We start from the raw sequence: 25,958 nt of genomic DNA, 5'->3' as shown, positions 1-25,958 counted from the left end.
TGGGGAGTTTTTTCAATCTGCCCGCCGCAGCGATTGGTTTAAGATTAGGAAGACAGGTGCGGGCGAGAGCGTTTCTGCAGGGACAGCGAGCTAGTGGAATCCACACCACCTCCTCGTAAGATCACCTTTTTAAGCTCTTTATCCCTGCCACCCAAGCATCACACACACAAACTCATTTGATTGGGGGGGCGAAATCACGATTTTCTAACTTTTTAAAAGGGTTTAGATTACAATTTGATTAATATTGGCTTTAGTAGTCTTTAGTTGAGGCATGCGTTGCTTTTTTATTATATTTATAGTTATTCGTATCATACTATATTAGATATCACACCGCACGTGCTATCGACTTCTTAGAAGCAGTAGAGGTGCTTTCTAACTTTGTTGTATTGAACCCTTGTACGGTATTAGATGTCACACCACACGTGCTATCGACTTCTTAGAAGAAGTAGAGGTGTCTTCTAACTTTGTTGTATTGAACCCTCGTACGGTATTAGATATCTCCCCACACGTGCTATCGACTTCTTAGAAGAAGTAGAGGTGCCTCTTAACTTTGTTGTATTGAACCCTAGAACGCTTTCCTATAGTAGTCCTATTGCAACCTTTGACCATTCGTCCTGTCTCATCTTTCTTTTGCTATATTTGCATGTATCAACCCATGTTAGCTTCACACTGAGAGTCTTTAGAAAAAGGCTAAAAAGATCACGCTCTGCTTGTATTAGAAGGTACCTTAAACTATAGATTGTTCGAAGTAGACGGACCTTAAACTTTATCGTATTGAACCTTCAACGATATTTCAAGTTTAGTTCATTGTAGTTATATCAAGGTAGCACGTATGATTTTAAGTGTCGAGAATTCGAGCGAAGTTTAATTTGATCATATTGAACATTATGTTAGCAATTGTAGTTATATCAATGTTTGGTTGGGGATGTTTCTATTATATTTTAGACCCTTTTTGGTGTATTATATTTCTAGTCAAAATTTATATTTATTTTTGTTAATTTTTTTATAAAAAAAATAGTATTTTGGTCTCATTTTCTGGAAATTTTTATAAAGTAATAATTGGATAATTATGTGGCATCAATGCATGCATTAAAAGAAAAATTAAATAAAGGTATAATTTTTGGTCAAAATGTTGTTTGTTTTTTCTTATTTTATAGAGATAAATATTTTAAAATAAACTTATTGAAATTCAAATGGTTATAATGGAATATTTAAAGCCACATTTGATGGTTTAAATGGTTTCATATTAATGTCCAAATTTGATAACAAGAAATAAAAGAAAATCTAATTTCAACATAAATATCCTAGAAAAATATCTTCTTATAATATCTAAATCCAATTACTTTCTTATTATTATATTATAAAAAAATTCAAATAAAATTTCATTTAAAATTTATTTCTTAATATTATTGTTTAAATATTTATATATTATTTTGTAGCAAAGACGCAGACAGAGATGTTCATTTAATGTGTAGGGATTTGTTGGAGTGGAAAATTTTCGTTTGTCTCTGTCTTTGTCTATGGCCTCGTACTCTACTAAAGAAATGAAGAATTTCACGGTGATGAAAATTAAAATATGAGGTAGAGTCGGGATTGAAATCATTTCAACTAATTCTTAATTTTTATATAATTTAATGGTATAGGCATATATATATATATAGGTTTAATTTAAATTTAAATTTTTGTGTATTAAGTATAAGATCTAAATAATGTTATGTAAAAGTAAGAAATTTGAGTATGTAATTGTTTGATAAAAATAAACTAAACTACAAAGTTGATATTTTTAAATAGAAGGAATCTAAATTTAACACTAAAAATTGCTACTCAAAACCTAACTTTTGATTGAGTTGGATTTTCTTTCCAATTCAGAAAGCTGACCTCATCCTTCAAATTTTTCATCATTGATTTTTCTCTGAACAATTCCTTTCTCGATGTGATTTTGATTTTGATTTTGATGAGCTCGAGGCCGGTTTGATTTTCGTTCGCGCGCCACCAAATTGACGCCCACAAACCAACGAATTCTGTGAATTTTTCCATTATTTTATCAAATCTGATCCGGTGAACGGAAGGAACTGAATCCCTCACCGGCGCCGGAGTCGGAAATTTTCTATAGAATCTTTTATCTCGAGAAAAGAGCCTGATTCTCTCTCTCTTCTGATTCTTTTGGCCTCTTTTTTCTGTATGTTTCTTTTCAAAAATCGTGTTGCTTGTCTTTTGTTTTTCTCTACACTCTTGCTCTTTATGCAGAGTGAAATGGATGCTTTCGTAAAGAGACAACTCTTGAGGTTCCATCTCTAATGGCTCATTCCAATGCGGGCTACTGCAGCAATGGCGAGAACAAGAGCACGAGGCAGGTTCAGCCACTAGGTAATGCGATCTTCCATGATTTTCTTGGCATTAGGACCAAAGATGCTTCTATACTCTCGGCCGCGAAGACGCCGGATGTAAGCTTATCGGAGGCTTCGTCGCCGTCGTCAGCCTTGGCTTCTTCTAGCGGCGGCCGTGGACTCCTCTCCGCTGCTTCCGATCTTGCTTCTGGTCAGTTTGTTAACATTCATCGTCTTCAATTTGCTTTGTTCTAGGTTATTTATCGCTTGCTGGTTTTCGTTTCAACGATTTCGCCGTTGCCTGGATAACTTCCACTCTTTGCGATTATCCTTTTGCTTGATGAATATTCCGATCTTTATCGACCTCTCGATTGATTGAATGATTCGTATTTTTTTGGTTAAATTCTTTTGATTCCAAAATATTGATTTTCATGTGTGAACTTTTCTTTTCTTTCTGCAACGAAGAATTTCTGTCTCCTTTTGCTCTTTATGTCAATGTAAAGTTTAGTGGATTGGTTTGAAGCTTTCTGAAAGGCCTCTTTAGCCCTGCTCTCTTTTTCCTTCAGTTTTTAAACACTAAGTGCTTTTCGGAAACAGAAATTACACTTAGTTTTATCTGCAATCTTCCTTTCTCCATTGTTAATTTCTTTGGTTTTTTGCTTTATTTTCAAGTTTCAGCTGTCTGATTCTGGATTTGAATTCTTATTGGATGTAATGTCAACCTCTTTCAGATATGAATCTATCTGATTCAGAGGGGATGAACTTGCATCAGTATCTCAATTTCAATTCAAACATGTGTTTGATTCACACTCCATGTTCTGAAAAATATTTACCATTTACACTGTTCTTCATTTTTGGTAGAAAATCAGGTGGGAGGTTATCTTGAAGGGGTTCCCTTCTGCAGTCCAAGGAATGAGAAATCTGGACCTGAAAAAAGTAGTTGGATAGCAGGGATTAAACGAAGTAATCCAGATTCTGGTTTCGTTGGGTCATATAGAAACCAAATTCCTCATGTACCTTCTGACTCTCTTGAGAGGTCACATACAATGAAGGTTTTGACAGCTTTTAGCTTCCTTTAATCACATTCCAGGGAAGTGAAAAGGATTTTAATGGATCATTTGATCTGATTTTCTTTTAACTTGTATCAGATGCTACAAACTGGACCTGGTGGAGATCGATCGAGATACAATGATAACGAGGCAGGTTTTGACAGCTTTTAGTTTTCTTTAATCACATTCCAGGGAAGTGACAAGGATTTTAATGGATCATTTGATCTGATTTTCTCTTAACTTGTATCAGACACTACAAACTGGACCTGGTGGAGATCGACCGAGATACAATGATAACGAGGCAGTTTACTACAGTATGAAGCCTCCAAAATTTGCTTCTTATTCCCTCACACAACACTCTCTTGGCACTAGATTTAATCCTAGTGTTACCAAATGGGAGAGGCCTATTCCGTTGAACACGAGCTCGGCACAGAATTCTCCGCTCGGGATTCCGTTGATGCCTCGTGTACATCAAGTAGGTTCTAGCTCTTCCAGAGAATTTAATGTTGCTCCTTCCAGTGTGTCTCAACCTGCTGCTGATGAAGGATCTAGAACTGGGATGAAAAGCCCTGGACTTTTGAGTAGCATTAATGTTGGAAATGATGGGAGACATTCTTCTCAAATGTTGCTAAGTTGTGACAAGCAGAAATCCAAGACTGAAGGTTTAGAATACAAATCTTCTAATCCTCCAAGGTAAATTACCGATCACGTATCGTTCTGTACAGTTCCGTTTTTCAACTGTTCTATGAAAAATTGAAGCGTTGTGTTTAAATCTATCGTGACAGTCAGCAGGGACTTGATTCTAACAACACAAAGATGACTATTTTCTATGGTGGTCAAGCTCATGTTTTTGATGATGTCCCTCCAAACAAGGTACTTTTCCATATGGCAAGGGTCATTATAATAATAAAAAGCTCATTGAGAATGGATCCAAAATAGCTACTTACCTAGAATTTAGCATGCTAGGAGATTCCACGACAACCAAATGTGTCCGTAAGATTAGTCGAAGTGTATGCAAATTGGCTCGGGCACTCATGGGTATTGAATAAAAAACTATTAGTTATAGTATCTTCATGTTTGCTTCGACTCTTGAACTGATAAGCTTGCCGTTCATGCTTCAACAAACTAGAATTTAGTATGTTCAACAAGGAACCTTTCCATATGGCAATAAGGGTCATTAGAATAATGAAGAGCTCATTGAGAATAGATCCAATATAGCTACATACCTAGAATTTAGCATGTTATGAGATTCCTCAACAACCAAATGTGTCCGTAAGATTAGTCGAAGCGCATGCAAGCTGGCACGGACACTCATGGGTATTAAATAAAAAAGTATTCATTATAGTATCTTCATGTTTGCTTTGACTTTTGAACTGATAAGCTTGCCATTCATGCTTCATACAAACTTATCGATTTTTGCTATGATAAAATTTTGAATCGGATGAGCAAATGACAACATACACTCGTAACACTCGTAACCTACCAGTTACTTATGAGTCAAGAAGTATGCATAATTTATGTTAGTTCTTTGTTGGAGAATATATTTCGTTTGGGAGTACATATCTTGAGCTTGATCTCCTAAATGAAGATTTTTTAGCTAAAATTTTGGAGTTCGTTGAAGTAGGATTTCAGTTTTGTTGTTAATTATTCATTAATCTTGGTGGTTGCTGCTGGGTTCTTTCAGGCTGATATTATAATGGCCTTAGCTGGATCAAATGGGGGCTCTTGGTCAACAGCCTTAGCACCTAAATTAAATGTAACTGGTATATCTAGTGACCAGCAATCAGCTAAAGCATATCACGGTACGATACCTACCGGTCGAGGAGTTGGTGACACTCTAATCTCGACACAAACAGGTGATTCTAACTTAAAGAAGTTCAGATTAACAGAAAAATATATTCGTATTGTTGGTCTTGGTTTTTTGCAGCTATCAGGTTTTCAAGATTCAGAGTAAGATCTTATTTTGTTAGAAATTGCTTCCAAGTTTGATGATGTCAATCTGTATTATTATTAGGTTGATTTTAATGCTTTGTACGCATAATAATTGACAAACCACCAACATTCTGGCTGTAGATGTAGGCAATCGTCCACGCAGCGTTCAAGTGAAAGAGACTCGAGAACCCGTTTGCACAGCAGACCCAAAGGCTGAACGGTAGAAAAAGAGAGGAGTTGAGTTGTAAGATTGCTGTTCCAATCTCATCATATCATATCATTTTCGTCGTCGTTGGTTTCTTGTTTTCTGAAAATAACAACAGTCAATTGCTATCTAAGGCGACGATGGCTTATCTTTCCATCCCCATCCCGCCCGGGCCATTCTGGAGCAACCACCATTCTGGCTGCAGGTGATGATCATCACATCATGTAGCCAAAACTTAAAAAGAGGGTATAAAGAGATTTATAGTAAAAAGTATTGGTGTGTCAAGTCCAGTTTCATCAGCATTGTCATTATTATTATTATTTTCTTTTTTGAGCTTATCATATCATATCATATATATATACATAACAGTTAATTGCTTGCTTAAGGCGATGGGCTTCTCTTATTATTAGATTTGTTTGATGCTGAAAAGTTGGTTGGTTGGTTGGTTGGTTGGTTGGTTGGTTGGTTGGTTGGTTGGTTGGTTGGTTGGTTGGTTGGTTGCTATAAAATATTTCTTTATTATTCCATTGTGAATAGCAGTGGAAAACTTGGGCATACTTGGGCATTATATCATGAAGACCCTTTCTTTCATGGGTATTTTGGTCATTTTGATATGAAAAAGGGGTAAAATGGTACTTCTCATCCTTTCATGCCAACATCTCCCACCCCCTAGTCTTCATTTAAAACGAATTAGGGTTTTATAGGAGAAACAAACTCTACATGATTGATGAACCCTAAATATACTCATCTCACTTTGTATGTAATTGTTATTTTATTATTTGGATTTTTTTATCTCAAAACGAGCATATATTAATCATTGTGGGTTATACTTCTATTGATCTCTGTACAATTATATTTGCATTTCATGAGATGGTGAAAAAGCTTAGTAAATTATTATAATTATAACAATTCATCATTTAACTCAATTCACTAAGACGATTGGACTAAATACTTATTAAAAGCACTCCAAAACACATCGAAGAAAACCATTAAATTGACCAATCTGTAGTTCAGAGCAGCGGCCCAAACATCACTGGGCTTCCTAGGCCTGGACGTCTTGCAACAACGAACAAACGTGAAAGATCGCCCAACTTTTGTAATTTCTAATATTCAATATTCATGCTTGTACTGCATGTACTACAACTACGCCTCCTGAATAGATCCAATCTGTACTACAGTTATTCATTTCAAATCTTATGTTCAATTTTGTGTTGAACGAAAATTATTCACGTTGATCAATAATAGCAGTCATCGAATAGCCATTGAAGTGATTGATAAAAACGACTTAGTAGCTAGTATCTACAATTTACTCTGGGCGAGGCAATAGATATTTATAAAGAGAAACAGTACTTGGAGCCAAATTTGGAAGAAATTACTTGAACTGCCGGTGCGTTCTCCACATCCGTAAATGCTATTGTCTCCCACTTCCGGCGCTGCGATGGCCTCGGAAGGTTCTCAGGCACAATGATCTCGAGCGAATTGGCTCGCCATTGAGCGCATTTTCTTTTGTCGCTCCATCTCGAGATCTTTACACGCCTCGAATCTACAACTTGCGGCGGCGATTCGAGAGCCTGAGTTTCAACGGCGACGGAGATGTCGCCGAACTCAATTGCGAGAATCAAACTCGCTAAACCTAAAGCGCATCGACTTCTGATTCTCCACGTTCCTCTATCGTCCTTCCTGTAGTAAAATAAGAAATCTTAATCGATTGATCGTGGAAAAAAGTTGAAGAACAGTGAACAGATTGATCCGTCTTCGCATATAAAATCCATCGCGATGAAGTTAATTGAGACTTACGCAGACAATCGAGCAACTTTTGAAGAATCAAAGGAATTTGAATCGGGAGCTCGAGGTAGGAGAACTACTGAAGATGAACAATTGATGCCCAAACCCATTTCGCTGTTTCTTTTCTTCTCTCGAAAGAATAGTCAAGCAACAGAGTAAAAATGGGCGGGGTGATATTTATATAAAGAAAGCGGTTACGAGAGATGTTTAAGTTACTCTGACTGTCACTTTGCAAAAGAAGTTAACAATAACTGCCTCTGGAGAATCGGACACGTGGCTTGGGCCCACTAAATTAGGTTTTGGGCTATCCCAACTACTACATAAAACCCAAAAAATCACTAGGCTTGAAGAGCTCATTTGAAGGCCGAAGTCCAAGAGAATAAATAATAAAATTATAAATATAATAAAAATAACGTTAAAAAAAAAACAAACCCATGAACTAACCTAACTTATAAATCTTCATTTATTTGATTTGAAATAATCAAATTCAAATGGGTTAATAACCCAACTTAAACTATATTTATTGGATTGGGACGATCATCTTCACTAACTTAGCCAATGATAGATTATAAACCTATGGTCATTCCTAAATTAGACCGTGAGGCTTTCATTCAACACTTTCCTTCCTCTTATTATATTAATAAAGGAGATAGAATGGTAAATAAACTATAATTTATTATTAAATATTTTAACATTGTTTTATCTTCTAAGTTTAGTTTCAACTCAGCGCCTGAATCGTGACGACTTTATTTCACCAAGCGGCACGTCCTGCACCAACTAAATAAACGAATCATAGCAAAAGTAAAGAAATAAATACCTGGCACCGGAATGAACGGGACGGATTAAACGGAACCACGTGAAACGATGGGGACGAAAATCACGATCATCGGAGCAGATGACAATGGCGGCACACACGGAATCCCAAGGCTGCACATAGAACGGAATTGAACAGGTCACAATTCTCATCATCCAACGGTGTTATAAATCATTTTCAAATTGAAGCCGGTTGCTGGTTGTTGAAATTAATCTTCGAATTTTGTTTTGCTTTCGTTTGGTTTCAATTCGAAGTAAAAATGTCTGAATTTCTCCTTCCACAGCAAACAATGTTGTATGTACAAAGGTGCAAGTTCGTTGGCTTTTTTTCTTCTTCTTCAATCCTCTGCCAAAAAACCACGAAGCCTGCGAATAACACTCGGCGAGTCGACTCAGTAGTCCTGCTTCCGAGTCACATATTCTGAATCTAATGAACTTCACTTCAGATACTTCTTTGAACGATTATGCAACTTAGTGTAGTGTGTTTTCTTTTCGGCTATAATTCTAAACCAGAAACGTTCACAAATTGTTGCTCTTCAAACAACCTGAGATCATAAAGTTTTTAGACCTCACCGTACCTTCTGCTGTAAATTCAAGCGTCGTCAACCTTGGACATGACAGAGAGCCGACTTGATCTAGGTATAAATGCCCCTCTCCTCCTCTGCTGGTGCGAAGAAGGTCGAATTAGAGTAGTCAATGCTCGCTTCACCAACTCTCCTTCCACACCACCGATTCGAACGAGCGAGTTGGCCATAGCCGATCGCCGCATATTTAACCTGGTTGAAGGAAACGACACCGTCTGGCTATTGCCGCCGCTACTCGAGACGTTTTTGTGAAGACTACACCGGAACGATCCTGGATGCGTCGTCGGAGAGCATATACAGGTCCTCTTAACATTAGACGCCGATCGATTTTTCCTCGAAACAATAACGGACCGATTCGGAGAAATCGAACGGTTATCGACGAAAAAACGGACAGCAGAAGTAAGAGAAGGAGACGAAAAAAAATTAACACGGCTAGGGGAGGTGCATCGAGGTTGATGATGGTGGCTGCGGAAATCGCGGTGATCAACGGAACGGAAAGTAGAAGAATGCGAGTAAAAGTTTAAGCTAGTGGATGAAGCAAACGCCGACGTAAAAGACGACAGCGCCGGGAAGTTACATAACCGGCCGCCAGGCGACTGTGATCGGCGCACCGGGCCGCTGGATCTGGTTTTCGAAGATGAAGTCACCATCAGAGACAAAAAGAAGCCTCGAGTATTATTTACCCTCCTAGGGGCGCCTCAGGACGTTAGTTTGGCAAACCCAACGATTTGCACAGGCCGGTTTTATAGATCCGAGAAAGCAGGGTAAGAATGTAATTAACCGCATAACTAGGGGTAATTCTAGAAAGAAGTTGAGTCAGTTGACACAACCATGGTAGGGTTAAAGGACCGTTGGGATTCTTGATCCAACGGCTGGTAGAGGAGGAAGAAAGACGAAGATAGGAGGCGTTTATCCAACTTTTAGGAGAAGGAGAATCTGCCACGTGTTAAGATACCTCTGACATGAAACATACGTAAAAGTACGAGAAAACCATTTTCAGAGTCATTATTTCAATTTTACCATCGCATGAGGAAATGCTAGAGCCACCGACGTTGTCATCACGGTATCCATTGCTTGAGCTCCACGTAATGCAACTCTAAAGATTTTTCTTGCTTCTAATTGGTGACAGTCCAACCATAATAAAGTTCATATTAATTAAAAAAATTAATTTAATAAATGATATTTATTTAAATTAGTGTATTATTAATATCTTTACATAATTTCTACTTTTAAAAAATTTATTATTACCCTTAAAAAAAAAGAAAAAAAAAATTGAAAATACTTACCCTCTCATACTTTTACCAAACTATGTAATAACCAACCTTTCGTAGACTCCGTTTCCAAAACGCCATTCGTACCGGTCCCTCGTCCCGTCTTTGAACTCCCTGCAATGCATACCAACAGCATAGAACCAAGCTGGCTAACACAGCGGTATCGGTTGTGAATGCACGAAAGATAGGTCTAGACATTGAAGCCAATCTTGCCATATTATACTACATTCGTGTTACACGAAAAAAGTACAAGTTGATCGTTCAATATCAGCTACGTTAGCAGTGGAAATAATCATACACTTAGTTTTCACGATTCTTTGTTCCCCTCCAACTCTTCCCCAGTTGGTTTAGTAGTTAGTCCTTTCGTATAAGCACGGTGGCGCCGTTCTCGACCGTATATAATCCATAGTATCAGAGACAGCATAACGGCAATGGAGGCGGTTGCTAATCCTACATACACCCATCTGCTGTATTGTTGTAAACCAGGACAATAATTTCTATGTATGTCATCGAACGTTTGGCGAACAAACGTGCAGTCTTGGAGCTCGACCAATGTAGGACCATAGTTCAATAGCGCATAGCTTAAGTTGACTCCGCTCGTCATCTGGCTGTATAAGTTCGGAGTCAATCGCCCCGTCGTGATGCATATATCACCGGTAGGCAAAACTTGGCAGACATAGTTGCCCCATATCTGCTCAATGAAGATAAGAAGGCTTGTACTCAGTCTATTTAGAATGAACTTTAGAAGCCTATCCTATGACTTACTTGTGTAGCATTTTGCAAGTCTACTTCACCAGAAGAGCAAGTTCTCGGTGTCAAGTCCGCATGGTGAAACGGGTTACAGAGCGTTGGCATAACGGGACCGGATTGGTTGAAGTACATCGGTTTGAAGTTCGGTGAAAAATTTATGTTTGAGACATTGGTGATCACCTCGTTGATCAGATCGACGAGTTGTGCACTCACTTCCTTGCTTTTTACCAGGGTTTCTTGAGCAGTCACTTTATCCACACAAGGAAGAATGTCGTCTAAGGCCGTGTAGGCGCTCGGATTCTGGACCCATTGGTCCATTGCGACACAAGTATCTGCAGCCACACTACATATCGAATCGAAAACGATATCAGGTTTTAGTGTCTATGGAAGTTATGGAAGGATAAGATGAGGAAAAAAGAAAAGACAATGAACCCGTAATTCGAATTCGTTAGGGAAACAGATTATCATTTTGTAAGCAAAAGAAAAGAAATTCACTGCACTTGAAGTAATGATGTTGTAACAGTCTAAGCACACCGCTAGCAGATATTGTCCTCTTTAGGCTTTCTCAAGCCACCGTTAGCAGATATTGTCCTCTTTAGGCTTTCCCTTTTGGGCTCCCCCTCAAGGTTTTTAAAACGCGTCTGTAATGGCCCAAACCCACCGCTAGTAGATATTGTCCTCTTTGGGCTTTCCCTTTTGAGCTTCCCTTCAAGGTTTTAAAACACGTTTGTTAGGGAGAGGTTTCCACACCCTTATAAAGAATGTTTCGTTCTCCTCCCTAACCGATATGGGATCTCACAATCCACCCCCTTTAGGGCCCAACGTCCTCGATGACACTTGTTCCTTTCTACAATCGATTTGGGACACCTCTCCCCTCCCATCCACCCCCTTCGTGACCCAGCATCCTTGCTAGCACATCACCACGTGTCCACCCCCCTTCGAGGCTCAGCCTCCCCACTAGCACATCGCCCAGTGGCCGGCTCTAATATCATTTGTAACGACCTAAGCCCACCATTAGCAAATATTGTCCTCCTTGAGCTTTCTGTTTCGAGCTTCCCCTCAAGGTTTTTAAAACGCGTCTGCTAGGGAGAGGTTTCCACACCCATATAAAGAACAATTTCGTTCCCCTCTCCAACCGACATGAGATCTCACAGAAACATTTCAATCAACGAAAAACGTTTGGACATTATACAAAAACTCACATCACTTCAAGTATTTGCAGCACAAGATCGAATAAACACGACTTACTTGTGAAGAACAAGAAACGTGCCAGATAAGACAAACGTCCCAGTTACGAGTAACCAGCCAGTTATCACCAGGCTGCAATAGAATCATCACAACACCTTCTTAAGGAAATGAAGTAAAGAAATGAACAACAGAACTTCAAATACCTCACTTACATGTACACAAGGACTTGCATGCCAAATATGGAGAACACTGCAGCCAAAAGGTTAAACCATACTAAAATGAGTAAGAATCAAACTAAATAGCATAGCAAAGAGCTAGAAAAGAGCTTACAGAATCCAAGAAACGTCAACAAAAGCATGATAGCCGCGACGATTATCAGAGCCAGACGACTGCGATATCCGAAAATCGTCAGCTCATGATCGAATTATGAGGAACATATGAACAAGAAAAGAAGCAATGAAGTCTAAACATACATAGAATCAAGGAGATCTTTTATGTCAATTGAGTTATGAACAGTTTTTTCATCAAGAACACTAGCAGAAGAGTTGATCTTTATCTCAATTTGATCGATGTCGGTTTGAACATCAGAAGGCAAGAACACTTGATCGACTCCGGTCTGCTTCGCCGCGGCGAAGTAATCCGATACATCCCGAAGCTTTCGAGCAGTGAAATCTGCTTGACTTACAACATATTCCAATGTTTTTGATGAACTATTGTGAAACCTTCCTTGTCCAGTGTATAAAATTACACATCCAATGCTGAAAAGACAAAAGATTATGATGCATAAGCTTTTTGAGCCAAATACAGAACAAGTGGAAGAGAGAAAGGCAAGATGTTCACATTGCTGAAATGGAGAACATAATGAGGAGGAGAAGTGAAAGAGCATAAGCCGTTCGAGAATAGCCGTATGAGCGTTTTTCACAACAGAAGTAACAAAGAGAAACGACGAATAAGCAAAGGCCGAACCCCGAGAGCCAGGCTGCAGCAACAGCAAACAATGGAGCTGCAGTGAAGCTAACAGACTGTATCCAAATCAGAGAAGCACAGAGTAAGAACAGAGATGCATAGAATTATCGGGAAAAACATCGTCTATGATCGATCACGAAAAGGATGCGAAATATGAGAAAACGAGTAAACTTGGGAGAGTCACAGCAAAACAGAGAAGCATTGCATACAATTGTAGAAAATAAAATCATTCCATGTAAGTACTTTACTTAAGAAGTAAGCTAGTAAAACTAAAATGAATAACTCATTCAAGGGTTCCCTCAACGTTTTAAAACGTGTCTACTAGGCAGAGGTTTCCACACTCTTAGAAAGAATGTTGCGTTCTCCTCTCCAATCGATGTGGGATCTCACAATCCACCCCCCTTTAAGGCCCATTGTCCTCACTAGCACACATTCACTTCTCCAATCGATGTGGGATCTCACAATCCACCCCCGTTGGGGCCCAGCGTCCTCACAAGCACTCGTTCTCCTCTTCAATCGATGTCATTCCCCTCTCCAATCGATGTGGGATCTCATAATCCACCCTCTTCGAGGCTCAGCGACCTCACTAGCACTCGTTCTCCTCTCCAATAGATGTCGTTCCCCTCTCCAACCGATGTAGGATCTCACAATCCACCCCCTTCGGGACCCAGCATCCTCACAAGCACTCATTCTCCTCTCCAATCGATGTGGAATCTCACAATCCACCCCCCTTTAGGGCCCAGCATCCTTGCTAGCACTCGCTCCCTTCTCCAATCGATGCCGTTCCCTTATGTGGGATCTCACAGTCCACCCCCCTTCGAGGCTCAATGTCCTCATTAGCACTCGTTTCCCTCTCTAATTGATGTGGGATCTCACAATCCACCCCCCTCCAAGGCCCAGAGTCCTCACTAGCACTCGTTCCCCTCTCCATTCGAGGTGGGATCTCACAATCCACCTCCATTCGAGGCTCAACGTCCTCACTAGCACTCATTCTCCTCTCCAATGGATGTCGTTCCCCTCTCCAATCCATGTGGGATCTCACAATCCACTCCCCTTCAAGACCCAATGTCCTCACTAGCACTCATTCCCCTCTCCAGTCCACGTTATTCCCCTCAGAAAATGCTATAGAAGTAACCATTTATCAAATGATATGGACTAAAGCTCTTATATGCTTGCTTAGCTCATACAAAACAGCCCCATCTCCAAGTTTCCACATCTTTAACAACCAACAAAACCAAAGTAAAATAGCCATTCAATCACATTCTCGATCAAATATAGCCATTAGAAGGCAAATTCCCATAAGAAATTGAGTTGGGGGAACATACTTACAGCCCAGTAATGGCGGTCACTGATATTCCACCCATTAGTATAAACTTGAAACCCACTAAGAGGATCTTTTCTTCGAGTTCTTTCAGCTGCCAACACAAACAACGAGTGCTCAACAGGCTCCGTTACGGGCCCTTCAGCAACAGACCCCTTAGGACTTCCCCAACCAAGCTCCCCACCAGAATAATAGTCTTCATTTCTCCACTCTACAAAAAGATAGCCATAAAAAGAAGAAAAACGGCAAAAAAGGGCAAAATCCAAACAACCCTTTTCTCTAAATACGTTATGTTTTCGAAAAGTGACCAAGAAACTGTGATTGAGTACCTGAGATGGGAGGAATTTGAGAGAAGGGAGTTTGAGAACCGCCATGGGAGAAGGGAAATAGAGCAGAGGAATAGCAGAGTGAAAATGCAGCTAGAACTGAAAATGGCGGTGACCAGTGACGTGGCATTTCGTGGTTAAAGAGAGGTAAGTTTCCGGGTTGAGATGTTCTTGGTGCTCGCCGGTGGCCGGAAACTGAAAACGGCTGCGAGGAGGAATAACGAAACGTTGGATGCTTCTGATTATTTTAGTTTTATTTGAGTGCTTTTAATTTCTCTGCTGTCCCACACTCGTAATCGTTGCATTTTTTTATGACCAAATTGCCCTTCCGTCCGTTGTTAAAACATTTATTAAAAACAATAAAAAAAAATATTATATATACAAAATAGTTGAAGTACATTGACAAATATAATATTTAAAACATTTATTAAAATTTTAATTTAGCATAATTATAAAAAGAAGAATATTATAAGAAGGACAAAATTGTAATTTTAGGTTTAAAATTAAATTAATGTCCCATCAAAAAGGCAAGGCGGGAAAGGCAGGGGCATTTATGTCAGAAAAAGATGAGGGTTGAATTGGGCCAGGTGGATGAGAAGTGCGGCCCAGAGGAGATTCAAAATGGTGGGTCCCACCAGGCACAACATCCGATGAATGTTTGCTTTTTGAGTTTGTCTGATCTTTGGAGTACGCAAAGGCCCAATAAGGCCCACCAATTCCGCCTCTCGTTTCGGCTTTTTCTTTATTTATATTTTATTTTTAAATATAAAATTACACGGACCAATATATATTATTGTTTTATTGTTAATTGTAAATTAACTTTAATTGATTTTTATACCCCAAAAAAAAAAAAAAAATGCAAAGTAAAAATTTGAATTTTGACGTAATAAATTAAATAAATGCTTTTATTATTAAATTATGCTTAAATATATTGTCTAGTTAATATATCAATTATTTGTTTTAATATATTTCTTTCAATTATGCATGTAAATAAGAAAATTCTAACCTCGTAGTTGTTAGAGGAACACGGTTCCAACAATGGCTTTGCTAGGCTTCCTCAAAAGGTCTTGTACCAATAGAAAGAATATTCTTTGATTATAAATTTATAAGCATTCTCGAAATTAGCCGATGTGGGACTTTCATTATCCAACACCTCCCCTCGAACAGACTCTGATACCATGTTAGACGAACATGACTCCCCACAATAATATAATATTGTTCACTTTAAATATAAACTCTCATGGTTTTGCTTTGGGGTTTCCCAAAAAGCTTCATACCAATGAAAAGAGTATTAATTGATTATAAATTCATGAGCATTACCTAAATCAGTCGATGTGAGACTTTCATCATCGTATAAATAAACGTAATTATAAAATAATATAATTTAGTAAATACATAATATGAATTTATACACGTGTGGCGTAATATTATAAAAATAATGCACCAGACCCGTTTCCCCAAAATTCGGTTCTGAATCGGGCAATATTAAATTATAAGAATTTTTCGAAATCTGACAAAACTTGTCCTTTCTGACAATTGAGTCCTGATTTTCAAACCTCTATATTTGACTTTTTCGGCTTGTTTTCTCACTGCTAAAGGAGACCAGAGAAAGTGGGCCCCAGGAATATTTGTGGGCCTCTGGCAAAAAAAGAAGGCCCATGAAACACTGGGCCTTACGTCTATTTGACACAATCAATGGTTTCCATCAAGGCCCAATTGAAATTCAAGAGGATCACATCAAGCTTTTGTGACCACGATTAAAATATTGATATTAGAATTTAAATTTTACAGATGGACCTATTGATAATATATATATATATATATATATATATATATATATATATCTCGATCCAAAAGAATTATTAAAAATATTTTAATGAAGAAACAATTCACACGATCCATCTATGATTTTTTTTTGGAACGACCTAATTTGACACCAGAAACGAGAATCTCGATTGCACACCTTATAAAATTTATTCCATTTCAGCTTTCAAAGAGGGTTTACATCCAACTTTCCATTTACACCGTTATTATTGTCATGAAAGATACCAACAACGAAAGCACTTTAATATGTGATACTGTGTTATGATAAAGAATTAATCAAATGGAAACTTTTGGAACAAATTATTTTGATGATCAAGATCAAGAATAAAGAAAGCTCGTGATTCGAATTACTCCACAAGAGGTTGATCAATATCATTTAAATGACTTAGCATGAAAGTTCTAAAACACAAGAATTTGCATAAAGTGAAAAGATTAATTCTCGACAAATCTAAAATCAAAACTGTGACTTGATACACTCGTAACCTCCCTATTCAAATAATGCAATAAAAGAAATGTGTCGTATAGTAACCATTGACAAACTAAGTTCTATAAGTTTAACTAAGAATTCATCATAGGTAAGTTAAAATGTATTTCACGTACCTCTATCTTGAAGCTCAACTTTGTACCACACATGGAAAAGCTAAAACTTCCTTTGACCTGGAAATTAAGAACAGAAAGTTGTGGAGCCAATGACCTGGAAAGGGAAGGGATTATCCCAAGCATAAGTGAAGGAAATGGGATTTGCTCCAAGGATTGGCGGACTTTGTTGATGTCATTCATGGAGCACTGGCAATTACCTGAAAATCATTCATCCCATCAAAGATACAAGTTAAGAGGTTTAATGGGTTTGCTTTCAAATGTTAAAAAAATGAGTTTCTAAGAAAATATGTATTATGTGAAATGAGTTCAAATGGTATTTTGAAGGGACTGATGGAATAGAAAACACCAGAAGTACAGATATCAGGTAGTGTGTTTATTGTCATTCGATATGAAGGGCGATTTCAGTAACGAACAATAATCGTCAAGTAAGTCATATGTTTAACTTTCCTCTATTCTTAAAAAATTCTAAAGGAAGAAATGGAAGGATATTTGTTCTTACAAAGAAAACATGGTGTTCTTGGACGAGAAATCATTCAAGTTGAAGCAGACGGCTGTTCTTGAAGTGCAAGAGGAATAGTTGGTCTCCAAGTTGTTCCATTTGGGCCATCCATGAGAGTAATTCCAACACCAGCTAGATCATTCCTGATTGCATCGGATTTTTCATACTCCTTGTTCTTTCTTGCAGCATTCCTTTCTTCTATTTTCTGTAGTACTTGTTCGTTCGACATCTTCGCACGTGTCAAAGCCTTTTCCTTCAGCTGTCCCAGAGCCTGTGTTAACCAAAAAAAAAAAACAAAAGTTTTTGCCATTATCCGTTTCTGAAAAGTGAGGTTCGTAAGTCAAGTCCCCAAAAATGTTACAGGATTTGAATACAGTGACATGAATCCATTTCTACCTCAGAATAACTTGCAGGCATCAATCCTAAAATGGACAACAGCCTTCCTATTATCTTCTCCAAAGCTGCAAGAGATTCAATTCGAAATTTCTGCTTCTTGCCCTGTATGAATTAGAATTACGCATGTTACAAAGGATAGAATATATGAAAGACGTGGGGGATGGTTTTTAAACCGAAGTGAGTATAAACAAGATCCTTTAGTCTCCAACACTACTTCATTGACTCGAACAAAAACATCATTTTATCTTTCCGGTTCAATCTTAAACTAATACATAATCTCGAAAAAATCTTTTAGACAAATCTCATTAGTAGAAGACAATGATCTTACAACGACCCAGATCTACCGCTAGTTGATATTGTCCTCTTTGGGCTTTCCCTTTTAGGCTTTCCCTCAAAGCTTTAAAACGCGTCTGTTAGGGGAAGGTTTACACACCCTTATAGATGGTGGTTTGTTCTCCTCCCCAACCAATGTGGGACATTACATTCACTGAAGCCTAAGATAAGCATGTCTATACTAAAAACTCAAACAGATAAAGATGGACTGTATCAGAATGAATCAAGCTACACTTGTATCAAATACCTTACGAGTATGTAACAAATCATTGATAATTTTCAAAGGATCTGATAACGCTGCCAAAACCACATTAGTGTGAATGTCATCGGACATCGAGGTCAGGAAAACATTGTAGAATTTGTTGATCTCTTCCATCAAACTTGGGGGAATGGAACCCTTAAGACTTGATTCATCTTGCTGGCTAATAACAGTTTTACAGTCATCAAGAGTCTGCAACCATTCAAATTCAGTGAAACTGAATTAAGACACTGAGCATTTTATATTATGATACAAGAACAAAAGGGTGGGTCGAACAGATTAAATTTATGCGAGGATATTTGTACATATTGAAACATCATGATGTTTTCATGTGCATAGTGTCACGGTCATGCTTGTCTAGGGCGTGTTGCCCATGCCACGCTGAACTCTTTATTTAATTTTATGTCGTATTATCTTACTATTGTATTTTGTACGACTACTCGGCGAAATCATGTCTAGGCATGTCAGACTTGAATTGCCTCAAAATGTACTATTAGAGGGGTGTGACTAGTTGTCAACTCCTCCGCTTGATTTTGTATGACTGTTCGGTGAATCACGTCTAGGCTTGCCAGACCTAAATCACCTCAAAATGTACTATAGGGGGATGCGAATAGTTGTCAAAATCTCCCTACCCAGAAAGTTATATGTTATTTAAGCCGTTGTGTTTCCTTTTGCTATAGTTATATAACGTTGCTTTCAAATCTTCTCTCATTCTTACTTTCAAACTCGCTTTCGAAAATCTCTCTGCCCCCGCTTTCTAAAACCTTCTTCTCAAACGGGGCCAGAGGAGCATACGTTGTCTGGCCGTAGGCGATGCAAATCCAAGTTGGCTTAACTCACTCGGTGTTGGGAGTGAGATCCGCACAATCGCAAAGTCCGTTGCCAAGAAAAGTACGATTGTGACACAGCCTACGCTTGTTCTTGCAAGTGTCTGATGATAACAGTTGCAACGGCTGTATAAATATAATTTCTCACGATGAAAATTCTATGCTACAACCCTATGAGAGTAATCGAGTTGCGTCAAAGATGATTAAACTAAAAAATTGTATGTTATCGTACCTGATAGATGTAAAAAATACGATCTGAAGCACTTTCAAGCAGGAAATCAGAGTAGTTGATTGGAGAACGATAGTGTGTCCCCAATAAGAAAAGCCTCAAAGCCAGTGGATGGTAAAGATCTATCACCTGGAAATTGAAGTACTAACATTGGAAACCGATTCTTGTAACAAAATGAAACAACAAAAATCAGATCCTGCAATGGATTTCCATAATGTTTAAAAAGATGAGAAAAATAAAAGAAGGAAAAGGGGAAGTCTGAATGAAAGATTTGAGTCTACCTGCCGAATGGTGAAAAAGTTCCCCAGAGATTTAGACATTTTCTCTGAGTCGATAGTCACGAAACCATTATGTAGCCAGTAGCTTATATTACTCGTTTTGCAAGTGGCACAACTCTAAGCAATTTCATTTTCATGGTGGGGAAAGACAAGATCCATCCCTCCACCATGTATATCAAAAGAATACCCCAGATATGTTGCACTCATGGCACTACACTCTATATGCCATCCAGGCCTTCCAGGACCCCATGGACTTTCCCAAAATGGCTCCCCCTCCTTTGCAGACTGCATGTTAGCACAGGACTTCAATAATAATACATAAACAGGACACAGATGTGTGAAAGATAGGTAGGGCGAATCATCATACAATATTGAAGTGCTGTGTTTATCTTTGTCAGTTACATTGATAAGGCAGTTGATCTGTACCTAAAAATGAACCAAGAATTGTTGACTTTTCTTTATCTATCTTCAATTCAACAAATTTATCCATCTCTTTCATTCAGAGAATCTCATAGTTTGATGTATGCATGCAAGTTGCAACACTTAACAATAATACAAGGCAACTAGATTGACCTTCCACAATGCAAAATCAGCAGGGTTCTCCTTCCTGGAGTCCACAGCAACCCGCTCTCCAGCTCGATTATCCTCTAATTTTCGTCCCGATAATAGTCCATATTCTGGAAATTTGTCCACATTGAAGTACACATCACCATCAACACAATAGGCATATCCATTGTCAAGAATCTGTCATGACACAACAGAAACAATTAATGCTTGTCATGCATGCCTCCCCTTTGAGAATCAAGAGTAATACCCACAGAGCATAAAAGAAGACAACAACTCAATAATATATGCTTATTGAAACAAAAGATGGCTTTAAGGCTTGTCGAGAATCAAGATAAGATGGAGCTCCCACTAATGTAGGGGCATTCGCACCTATGCTAAGGCCAAGACCTAAGAGATCTTGAGGGTTTTTCTTGTTAAGCTCACCTGAAGGTTCGAACACACAAATACTAGTTAGGAATTACTTGGATGAAGACCACAAATCAAAGAAAACTTAACATAAAATTTTACCTGTTTTATCATATCAATGATCTGGAGCATGTGGTCTGAAACTCGTGGTTCAACTGAAGGTGGCAAGCAATGAAGAGACACCATATCTTGACAGAATTCTTCATAGTAACGCTTACTTAAATTAAGCGGATCTTCCCCCAACTCATTTGCTCTAACAATTATCTACAGAATTTGAAAAGTGCAGACTCAGGATCCTGTCATAGCATTATGAAAAAAGTTGGTACCAAGATAAAGAAACATGATCATATCAAGCATTAAAAAGGTGTAAAATGCTCCGGTTACCTACATGGAATGGAACAAAAGTGACAACGGGAATCTATCTTCAACGCATGTAGGATTTGCATCAATTTTTACTTAAAAATTAAGCTTCATTAAGTACTCAAATGTAACTACGAGTTGTAGTTCTCTATCCATCTATCTTTACAATTGATACTCCCTTTCACTCTTTATGAGCAAAAAACAGGGAACACCATTCACTACAGAAGATGTACCAACAAATCAAAGAATCGAGCAAAAAGAAATTCAATCCACATTCATTCCCGGTCTTCTTGTTATTCTTATTCTCACTTCCCAGAAGTAAAAGGCAACATACGTGCATGGGAAACGGAAATTTTAACATGGAAAAATGAAATTTCATATGAAGACACAATTTTAGAAGATTCACTTACTTTGTCATTCACATCGGTGAAATTGCGAACATAAAGAACTTCGTATCCCAAATGCTTCAAATACCTGCTAACATTTCAACACGGAGTAACAAATCATCACACAAATGTTTAATTAAGAAAAAAAAAAAGTTAAGGTAACACTTAGAAAGAATCAATACCTATATAGAACATCGAAAGTAACATAAACACGCGCATGGCCAATATGGCTGAGATCATAGGCAGTGACACCACACACGTACATGCCCACTTTACCTTCAACCTTGGTCTTGAACAGCTCCTTCTTCCTACTCATTGTGTTGTGCAGCCAGAGTTCCGACGAGGTACACTGACGCGGAACGCCGCCGATTTCTTTGTGATTCTCCTCATTAACCGGATGCTGAGATAAGCTCAGAGAAGTAGTGAAACATCTCGCGGACTTGAAGAACGGAAAACGAAAATGGCGACGAGTTCTGCGGAGGAGAATCGCCTGAGAGACTGAAATCGGAGAGAATCGAGTTACCATTAATGGGTTGCAGAGCTTTAGGAGGGAAGCCATTTTCGCTCCGCTCTTGGATTTTGGTCCTCTCTTTACCCTCCTCTTCTGGGCGCTACTTCAATACGTTATCTGCGATGCAAACTCTTGACTTTTAACTCACGAGTTGACTCGCAAAGACACCTATTAATTTAATTTTTTTTTCTTATAATACACACAAACACACACACATATATATATATATACACATATATTTATTATAATTTTATTTAATTCTATAATTATTTTTTTAATAATTCTTAAAATAAATTTTAAGTGCTCCCAAAATTTTAAATCCCTAAAATACATATTAATACTTTTTACTTTTATTAAAACAAATATTCAATGTTCAAAAATAATTTCTTATAAAAAAAAATGAGAAAATAAACACAACTTTAAAAAACCAAAAACAAAAAATAAATCAGTAGTATTAATAATTTTCACTGAGTGATTTTTAAGAATAACACAGCATAATTATTAAATAAATATTAATATATATATGTATATAATAAAAAGGAAAAATATTAAGTAATATAAAAATGAAGTATCAAAATAATGTTTCATCCAAAATGGGTGACAGATAATGGTCGTTTACATAACTCTACTAAGAGACTCGTTTTAAGAATGATGATGAAATCCAGACCAAACTAATGTCTAATTGATGATGATGATGATGCGTATCATAATCAAAACGAACACAAACAAGTCGAGTTTATCCCAGTTGTGTTTTGGCCAGAATGGTATTATCGGAGCAACTAGATGATTACGCTCATTTGCTTCCGAGTGTTAGAAATCCCGATTTCTTCCTGCAGGACTTGGATGCATTTGAGCTGGGGATGTAGTCGGTATCGAAATCGACCTTTTTAACTGCTCCGGCCAGCCCCGGGTAGCAAGCTTGATAAGGTCGGGACGCCTTGGTTCCTCATTTCTTCTTGTGCTCTCCTCATTTCTTCAGGATCTGATCATTGGGACATCACAAAATCATGCAATCAGAGATGGGAAGAAACTCATTCATTTATATGATCGAATTGAATTAGCTCGAGTTTTCTGTCTCGAGGCAGATCAAGACATTGCTGATTGGAACCAATAACATGAACTTTCCCATTCGATTTGTTATGATGAACCGAATGAAGTTGCAGGTTCATCAGAAGGGCAAGATATTAGCAACATAACTAGTTTGAAACTTTTGCCAAAAAATTTGGCATGAGAAATAATCATCTATCACAGTGACCAAGGGTTAGGAATCACGGATATCCACAATGGTACGATATTGGCCACTTTAAGCATAAGCTCTCATGGATTTGTTTTTGGTTTTTCCAAAATGCCTCAAACCAATGGAGATGTATTCCTTATAAACCTATGATCAACCCCTAAATTAGCTAACATGGGACTCCCTCCCAGCAATGCTCAACAATCCTCCTCTTGAACAAAATACACCATAGAGCCTTCATTGAGGCCTATGTAGCCTTCAAACAGCCTCCTTTTAATCGAGGCTCGACTCCTTTCTTTGGAGCCCTCAAACAAAATACCTCATTTGTTCGACACTTAAGTCACTTTGCACTTTCGAGGCTAGCAACATCTTTGTTCAACACTTGAGGACTCGATTAGCATAACTAAGTTAAGGGCATGACTTTGATACCATGTTAGGAATCACGGATCTCTACAATAGTATGATATTGTCCACTTTGAGCATAAGCTCTGGCTTTGTTTTTTGTTTCCTCAAAAAGCCTCATATAATGGAGATGTATTCCTTATAAATTCATGATCGACCCCTAAATTAGCCAACGTAGGACTCCCTCCCAATAATCCTCTAACCCAAGTGTCTAAAGATTAATCAGGAACATACCCATTCTACAGCTAGTTCAAGCTTGAGAATCATAAATAGAATGTGAAGATATTGATAACCGGCTAATGAGAAAATGAGTAAGTACCTATGTTCTCCATTAACTTGGGCATCAGGAATACAACAAGTATCATGAATCCCATCATCAGACCCATGGGACTTTTCACAACAGACATTATGGAGAACGGTTCTCGAATCTGTAATGCGAAGAGATAGAGAAATAAAGTGAAATCAAGAGGATAAAACTCTATAATCTATAGTCCATGAAAAGGAAAATAAAAAGAGGAGGTTATGCTGAACAAACCTCATAATACTCTTCATCTCTTAAAGGCTCTAAAACAAGCTCACTCAATGCCCGCCTGTTCTCTGTTAGGGCGGCCTGAACCTTACCTGGGTTTCTAGCGCTAACATCAACTCGAACCTAATATAAAATGAACAAGAAAAATGAGTCACATGAAACCGGATTTTTAGAAAGTCTGAGAGAGCTAATGGAAGAAAATGAAAACCCACAGGAGAAAAGAAATAGCCCAATGCAGCCACTTCAATCAGATGAGTTCCTGCTGGCACATTATAGCTTTTAAGAAGTTAAGGCATTACAATGAACCTTAGAAACAATTTGCACGAGACCTGTTTGTAAATTAGTAAGGCCAAATTTTGTTGGGTAATTCTCCAAAACGATTAACACTAACTACCGTAAAGCAACAAACAAGCTAAAATCAAGCGCTATATCCAATTGAGAATTATATAAATGACCAGTGCAGATAATTTAATTCACAAAAGGAGCAAACCAATAAGGCTAAAAGTAATATAACTCCTTAATTTCGAGGCAGTTTCGATTAACTCAAAGCATATAAAGGATACAATGAAAAATATCCGTCCGGTCTCAAGTAGGTAATTCTTTGGCCACCATCAAGTATGACCTTAATGTTCGATATTTTTCCAGGAAGCCCATACCCTTTAAGAGCGTTGCCTGCCAAAAGCTCAATAGGATGAATTAGCTCAGAATATAACCAGAACCATCTAATCATAAAATCTCAAGCAAATTTAACATTCATTCCGAATATCGTTGAGTTGACAATTTTAATCTTCATAATGCTAACCTGTAATAAGAATAAATCATCATAATGCTAGGTAAAAGCTACATCCGTACATGCCTCATGTGAAACGAGTGAAGAATACAAATGCTACAAACCCTAAACCCTAAACCCTAAACATAGCCGACTTTCCTCTCCTCCAAAATGACAGATTTATGCGGATCTACAAATTAGTAAGGCGGGGATCTGAAAAACTTTTTTTTCGCATTTCAATCCAACTACCTAGATGCAGATAATGTATACCAGAATTATCAAAGCAACATCACTATTTTAATGTGGACACCTTGAGTTCCTGGTGGAGGGGGAAAATTATCTCAAGGATGAAGTGGATAATCTTGCAGAGTCCTATAGACATGCTGCAGTTCTTCGGCCCATAACTTACTTCGACCTTAACCATCTAGGCAACCGTGGAAGAAAGGACTTTTGGACACCTATGGCAGAAAGATTTCAGTGAAATTTAGCTAACTTCTACGGGAAGAGATTTACATTAATTACCAGGATTGACCAGCCTTCCTAACTATTTTCTAATTAAAAAAAGATGTTCCTGTCCATTTCTGCAATATTTCAAAAAAGAATTCATGGGAGGGGAGCTTGATGGAACATTGGAAGGAGGGTGGATTGTTCTTGCCATTGCCAAAAAACAAGATCTGAAGAACATCTCCAACACTTTTGGTCGGCAATTTTGGGGAAATTCACCGTTTATTTTGTGTTTCCCACACAATATTGGTTTAGTGATCTTATTCAGAAATACCTGCCAAGGAAAAGGCCTAAGTTCACTGAGGTGGGAAGATTTCATTAGATAGGAATCTGTGAGCGATAAGAACATGGTCAGATGTAAGATATTATTTTTTTTCCATTGCCACACTACGAAGTGCTTCTGGTAATTATTCTTCCTTACTTATCAATGTAAATTAGGTTAAAGTACCTTCTCTTCATTTCCTCTTCTGTAATTCTCGTTTTCCAACAAACAACTTTCTTCAAGAAAAAAAAAAAAAAAAAAAAAAAA

The 25,958-nt window shown here is 38.0% G+C and overlaps 5 protein-coding genes and 1 pseudogene across 11 annotated transcripts in view; 1 reads left to right on the top strand and 5 right to left on the bottom strand.

Moving 5' to 3' along the window:
- Window positions 1–1,826: 1,826 nt before the first annotated feature.
- On the top strand, window positions 1,827–5,881 carry LOC111480486 (protein TIFY 8-like). 2 transcript variants are annotated; one of them, XM_023125555.1, is made up of 8 exons: window positions 1,827–2,538; window positions 3,189–3,379; window positions 3,476–3,526; window positions 3,627–4,069; window positions 4,162–4,249; window positions 5,061–5,232; window positions 5,450–5,552; window positions 5,648–5,881. In XM_023125555.1, the coding sequence occupies exons 1-7, from the start codon at window positions 2,298–2,300 to the stop codon at window positions 5,530–5,532; spliced, it is 1,269 nt and encodes a 422-aa protein (XP_022981323.1). In that variant the 5' UTR covers window positions 1,827–2,297; the 3' UTR covers window positions 5,533–5,552; window positions 5,648–5,881. The 2 variants fall into 2 exon arrangements, with proteins under 2 accessions (XP_022981323.1, XP_022981322.1); XM_023125554.1 differs by having other exon boundaries at window positions 5,450–5,848.
- On the bottom strand, window positions 5,643–7,408 carry LOC111480783. The gene is made up of 3 exons (XM_023125950.1): window positions 7,311–7,408; window positions 6,890–7,193; window positions 5,643–5,747 (listed from the first exon to the last, which is right to left on the bottom strand). Exons 1-3 carry the CDS (start codon window positions 7,406–7,408, stop codon window positions 5,643–5,645), a joined length of 507 nt encoding a protein of 168 aa, XP_022981718.1.
- LOC111480822 lies at window positions 6,744–9,429 on the bottom strand. 4 transcript variants are annotated; one of them, XM_023126005.1, is made up of 3 exons: window positions 8,657–9,429; window positions 7,311–8,225; window positions 6,744–7,193 (listed from the first exon to the last, which is right to left on the bottom strand). In XM_023126005.1, the coding sequence occupies exon 1, from the start codon at window positions 9,343–9,345 to the stop codon at window positions 8,704–8,706; it is 642 nt and encodes a 213-aa protein (XP_022981773.1). In that variant the 5' UTR covers window positions 9,346–9,429; the 3' UTR covers window positions 6,744–7,193; window positions 7,311–8,225; window positions 8,657–8,703. The 4 variants fall into 4 exon arrangements, with proteins under 4 accessions (XP_022981773.1, XP_022981774.1, XP_022981772.1 ...); XM_023126006.1 differs by having other exon boundaries at window positions 8,690–9,429; XM_023126004.1 differs by having other exon boundaries at window positions 6,756–7,193; window positions 7,311–8,512.
- On the bottom strand, window positions 6,762–14,766 carry LOC111480821. Of its 3 annotated transcripts, XM_023126001.1 has the most exons (12): window positions 14,521–14,766; window positions 14,200–14,402; window positions 12,745–12,926; window positions 12,378–12,662; window positions 12,235–12,293; window positions 12,117–12,153; window positions 11,965–12,036; window positions 10,732–11,059; window positions 10,018–10,657; window positions 8,116–8,225; window positions 7,311–7,423; window positions 6,770–7,193 (listed from the first exon to the last, which is right to left on the bottom strand). In XM_023126001.1, exons 1-9 carry the CDS (start codon window positions 14,645–14,647, stop codon window positions 10,274–10,276), a joined length of 1,677 nt encoding a protein of 558 aa, XP_022981769.1. In that variant the 5' UTR covers window positions 14,648–14,766; the 3' UTR covers window positions 6,770–7,193; window positions 7,311–7,423; window positions 8,116–8,225; window positions 10,018–10,273. The 3 variants fall into 3 exon arrangements, with proteins under 3 accessions (XP_022981770.1, XP_022981769.1, XP_022981768.1); XM_023126002.1 differs by lacking the exon at window positions 7,311–7,423 and having other exon boundaries at window positions 6,762–7,193; XM_023126000.1 differs by having other exon boundaries at window positions 7,311–8,225.
- A 1,900-nt stretch (window positions 14,767–16,666) lies between these two features.
- On the bottom strand, window positions 16,667–22,083 carry LOC111480820 (annotated as a pseudogene).
- Window positions 22,084–22,544: 461 nt separating this feature from the next.
- LOC111480849 (ER membrane protein complex subunit 7 homolog) overlaps window positions 22,545–25,958 on the bottom strand; it is a 4,202-nt gene continuing 788 nt past the window's right edge. Inside the window, exons 3-7 of the mRNA XM_023126046.1 lie at window positions 24,720–24,828; window positions 24,369–24,432; window positions 24,163–24,279; window positions 23,947–24,055; window positions 22,545–22,973 (exon numbers count right to left, since the gene is read on the bottom strand). Coding sequence (XP_022981814.1) covers window positions 22,879–22,973; window positions 23,947–24,055; window positions 24,163–24,279; window positions 24,369–24,432; window positions 24,720–24,828 — 494 coding nt within the window. The 3' untranslated portion in view covers window positions 22,545–22,878. The remainder of the gene's footprint in view (window positions 22,974–23,946; window positions 24,056–24,162; window positions 24,280–24,368; window positions 24,433–24,719; window positions 24,829–25,958) is intronic.

Source organism: Cucurbita maxima, unplaced genomic scaffold, assembly GCF_002738345.1.
Source record: "Cucurbita maxima cultivar Rimu unplaced genomic scaffold, Cmax_1.0 Cma_Scf00006, whole genome shotgun sequence".
Lineage (NCBI taxonomy): Eukaryota > Viridiplantae > Streptophyta > Magnoliopsida > Cucurbitales > Cucurbitaceae > Cucurbita > Cucurbita maxima.
This window is presented reverse-complemented; position numbering and strand designations above follow the sequence as displayed.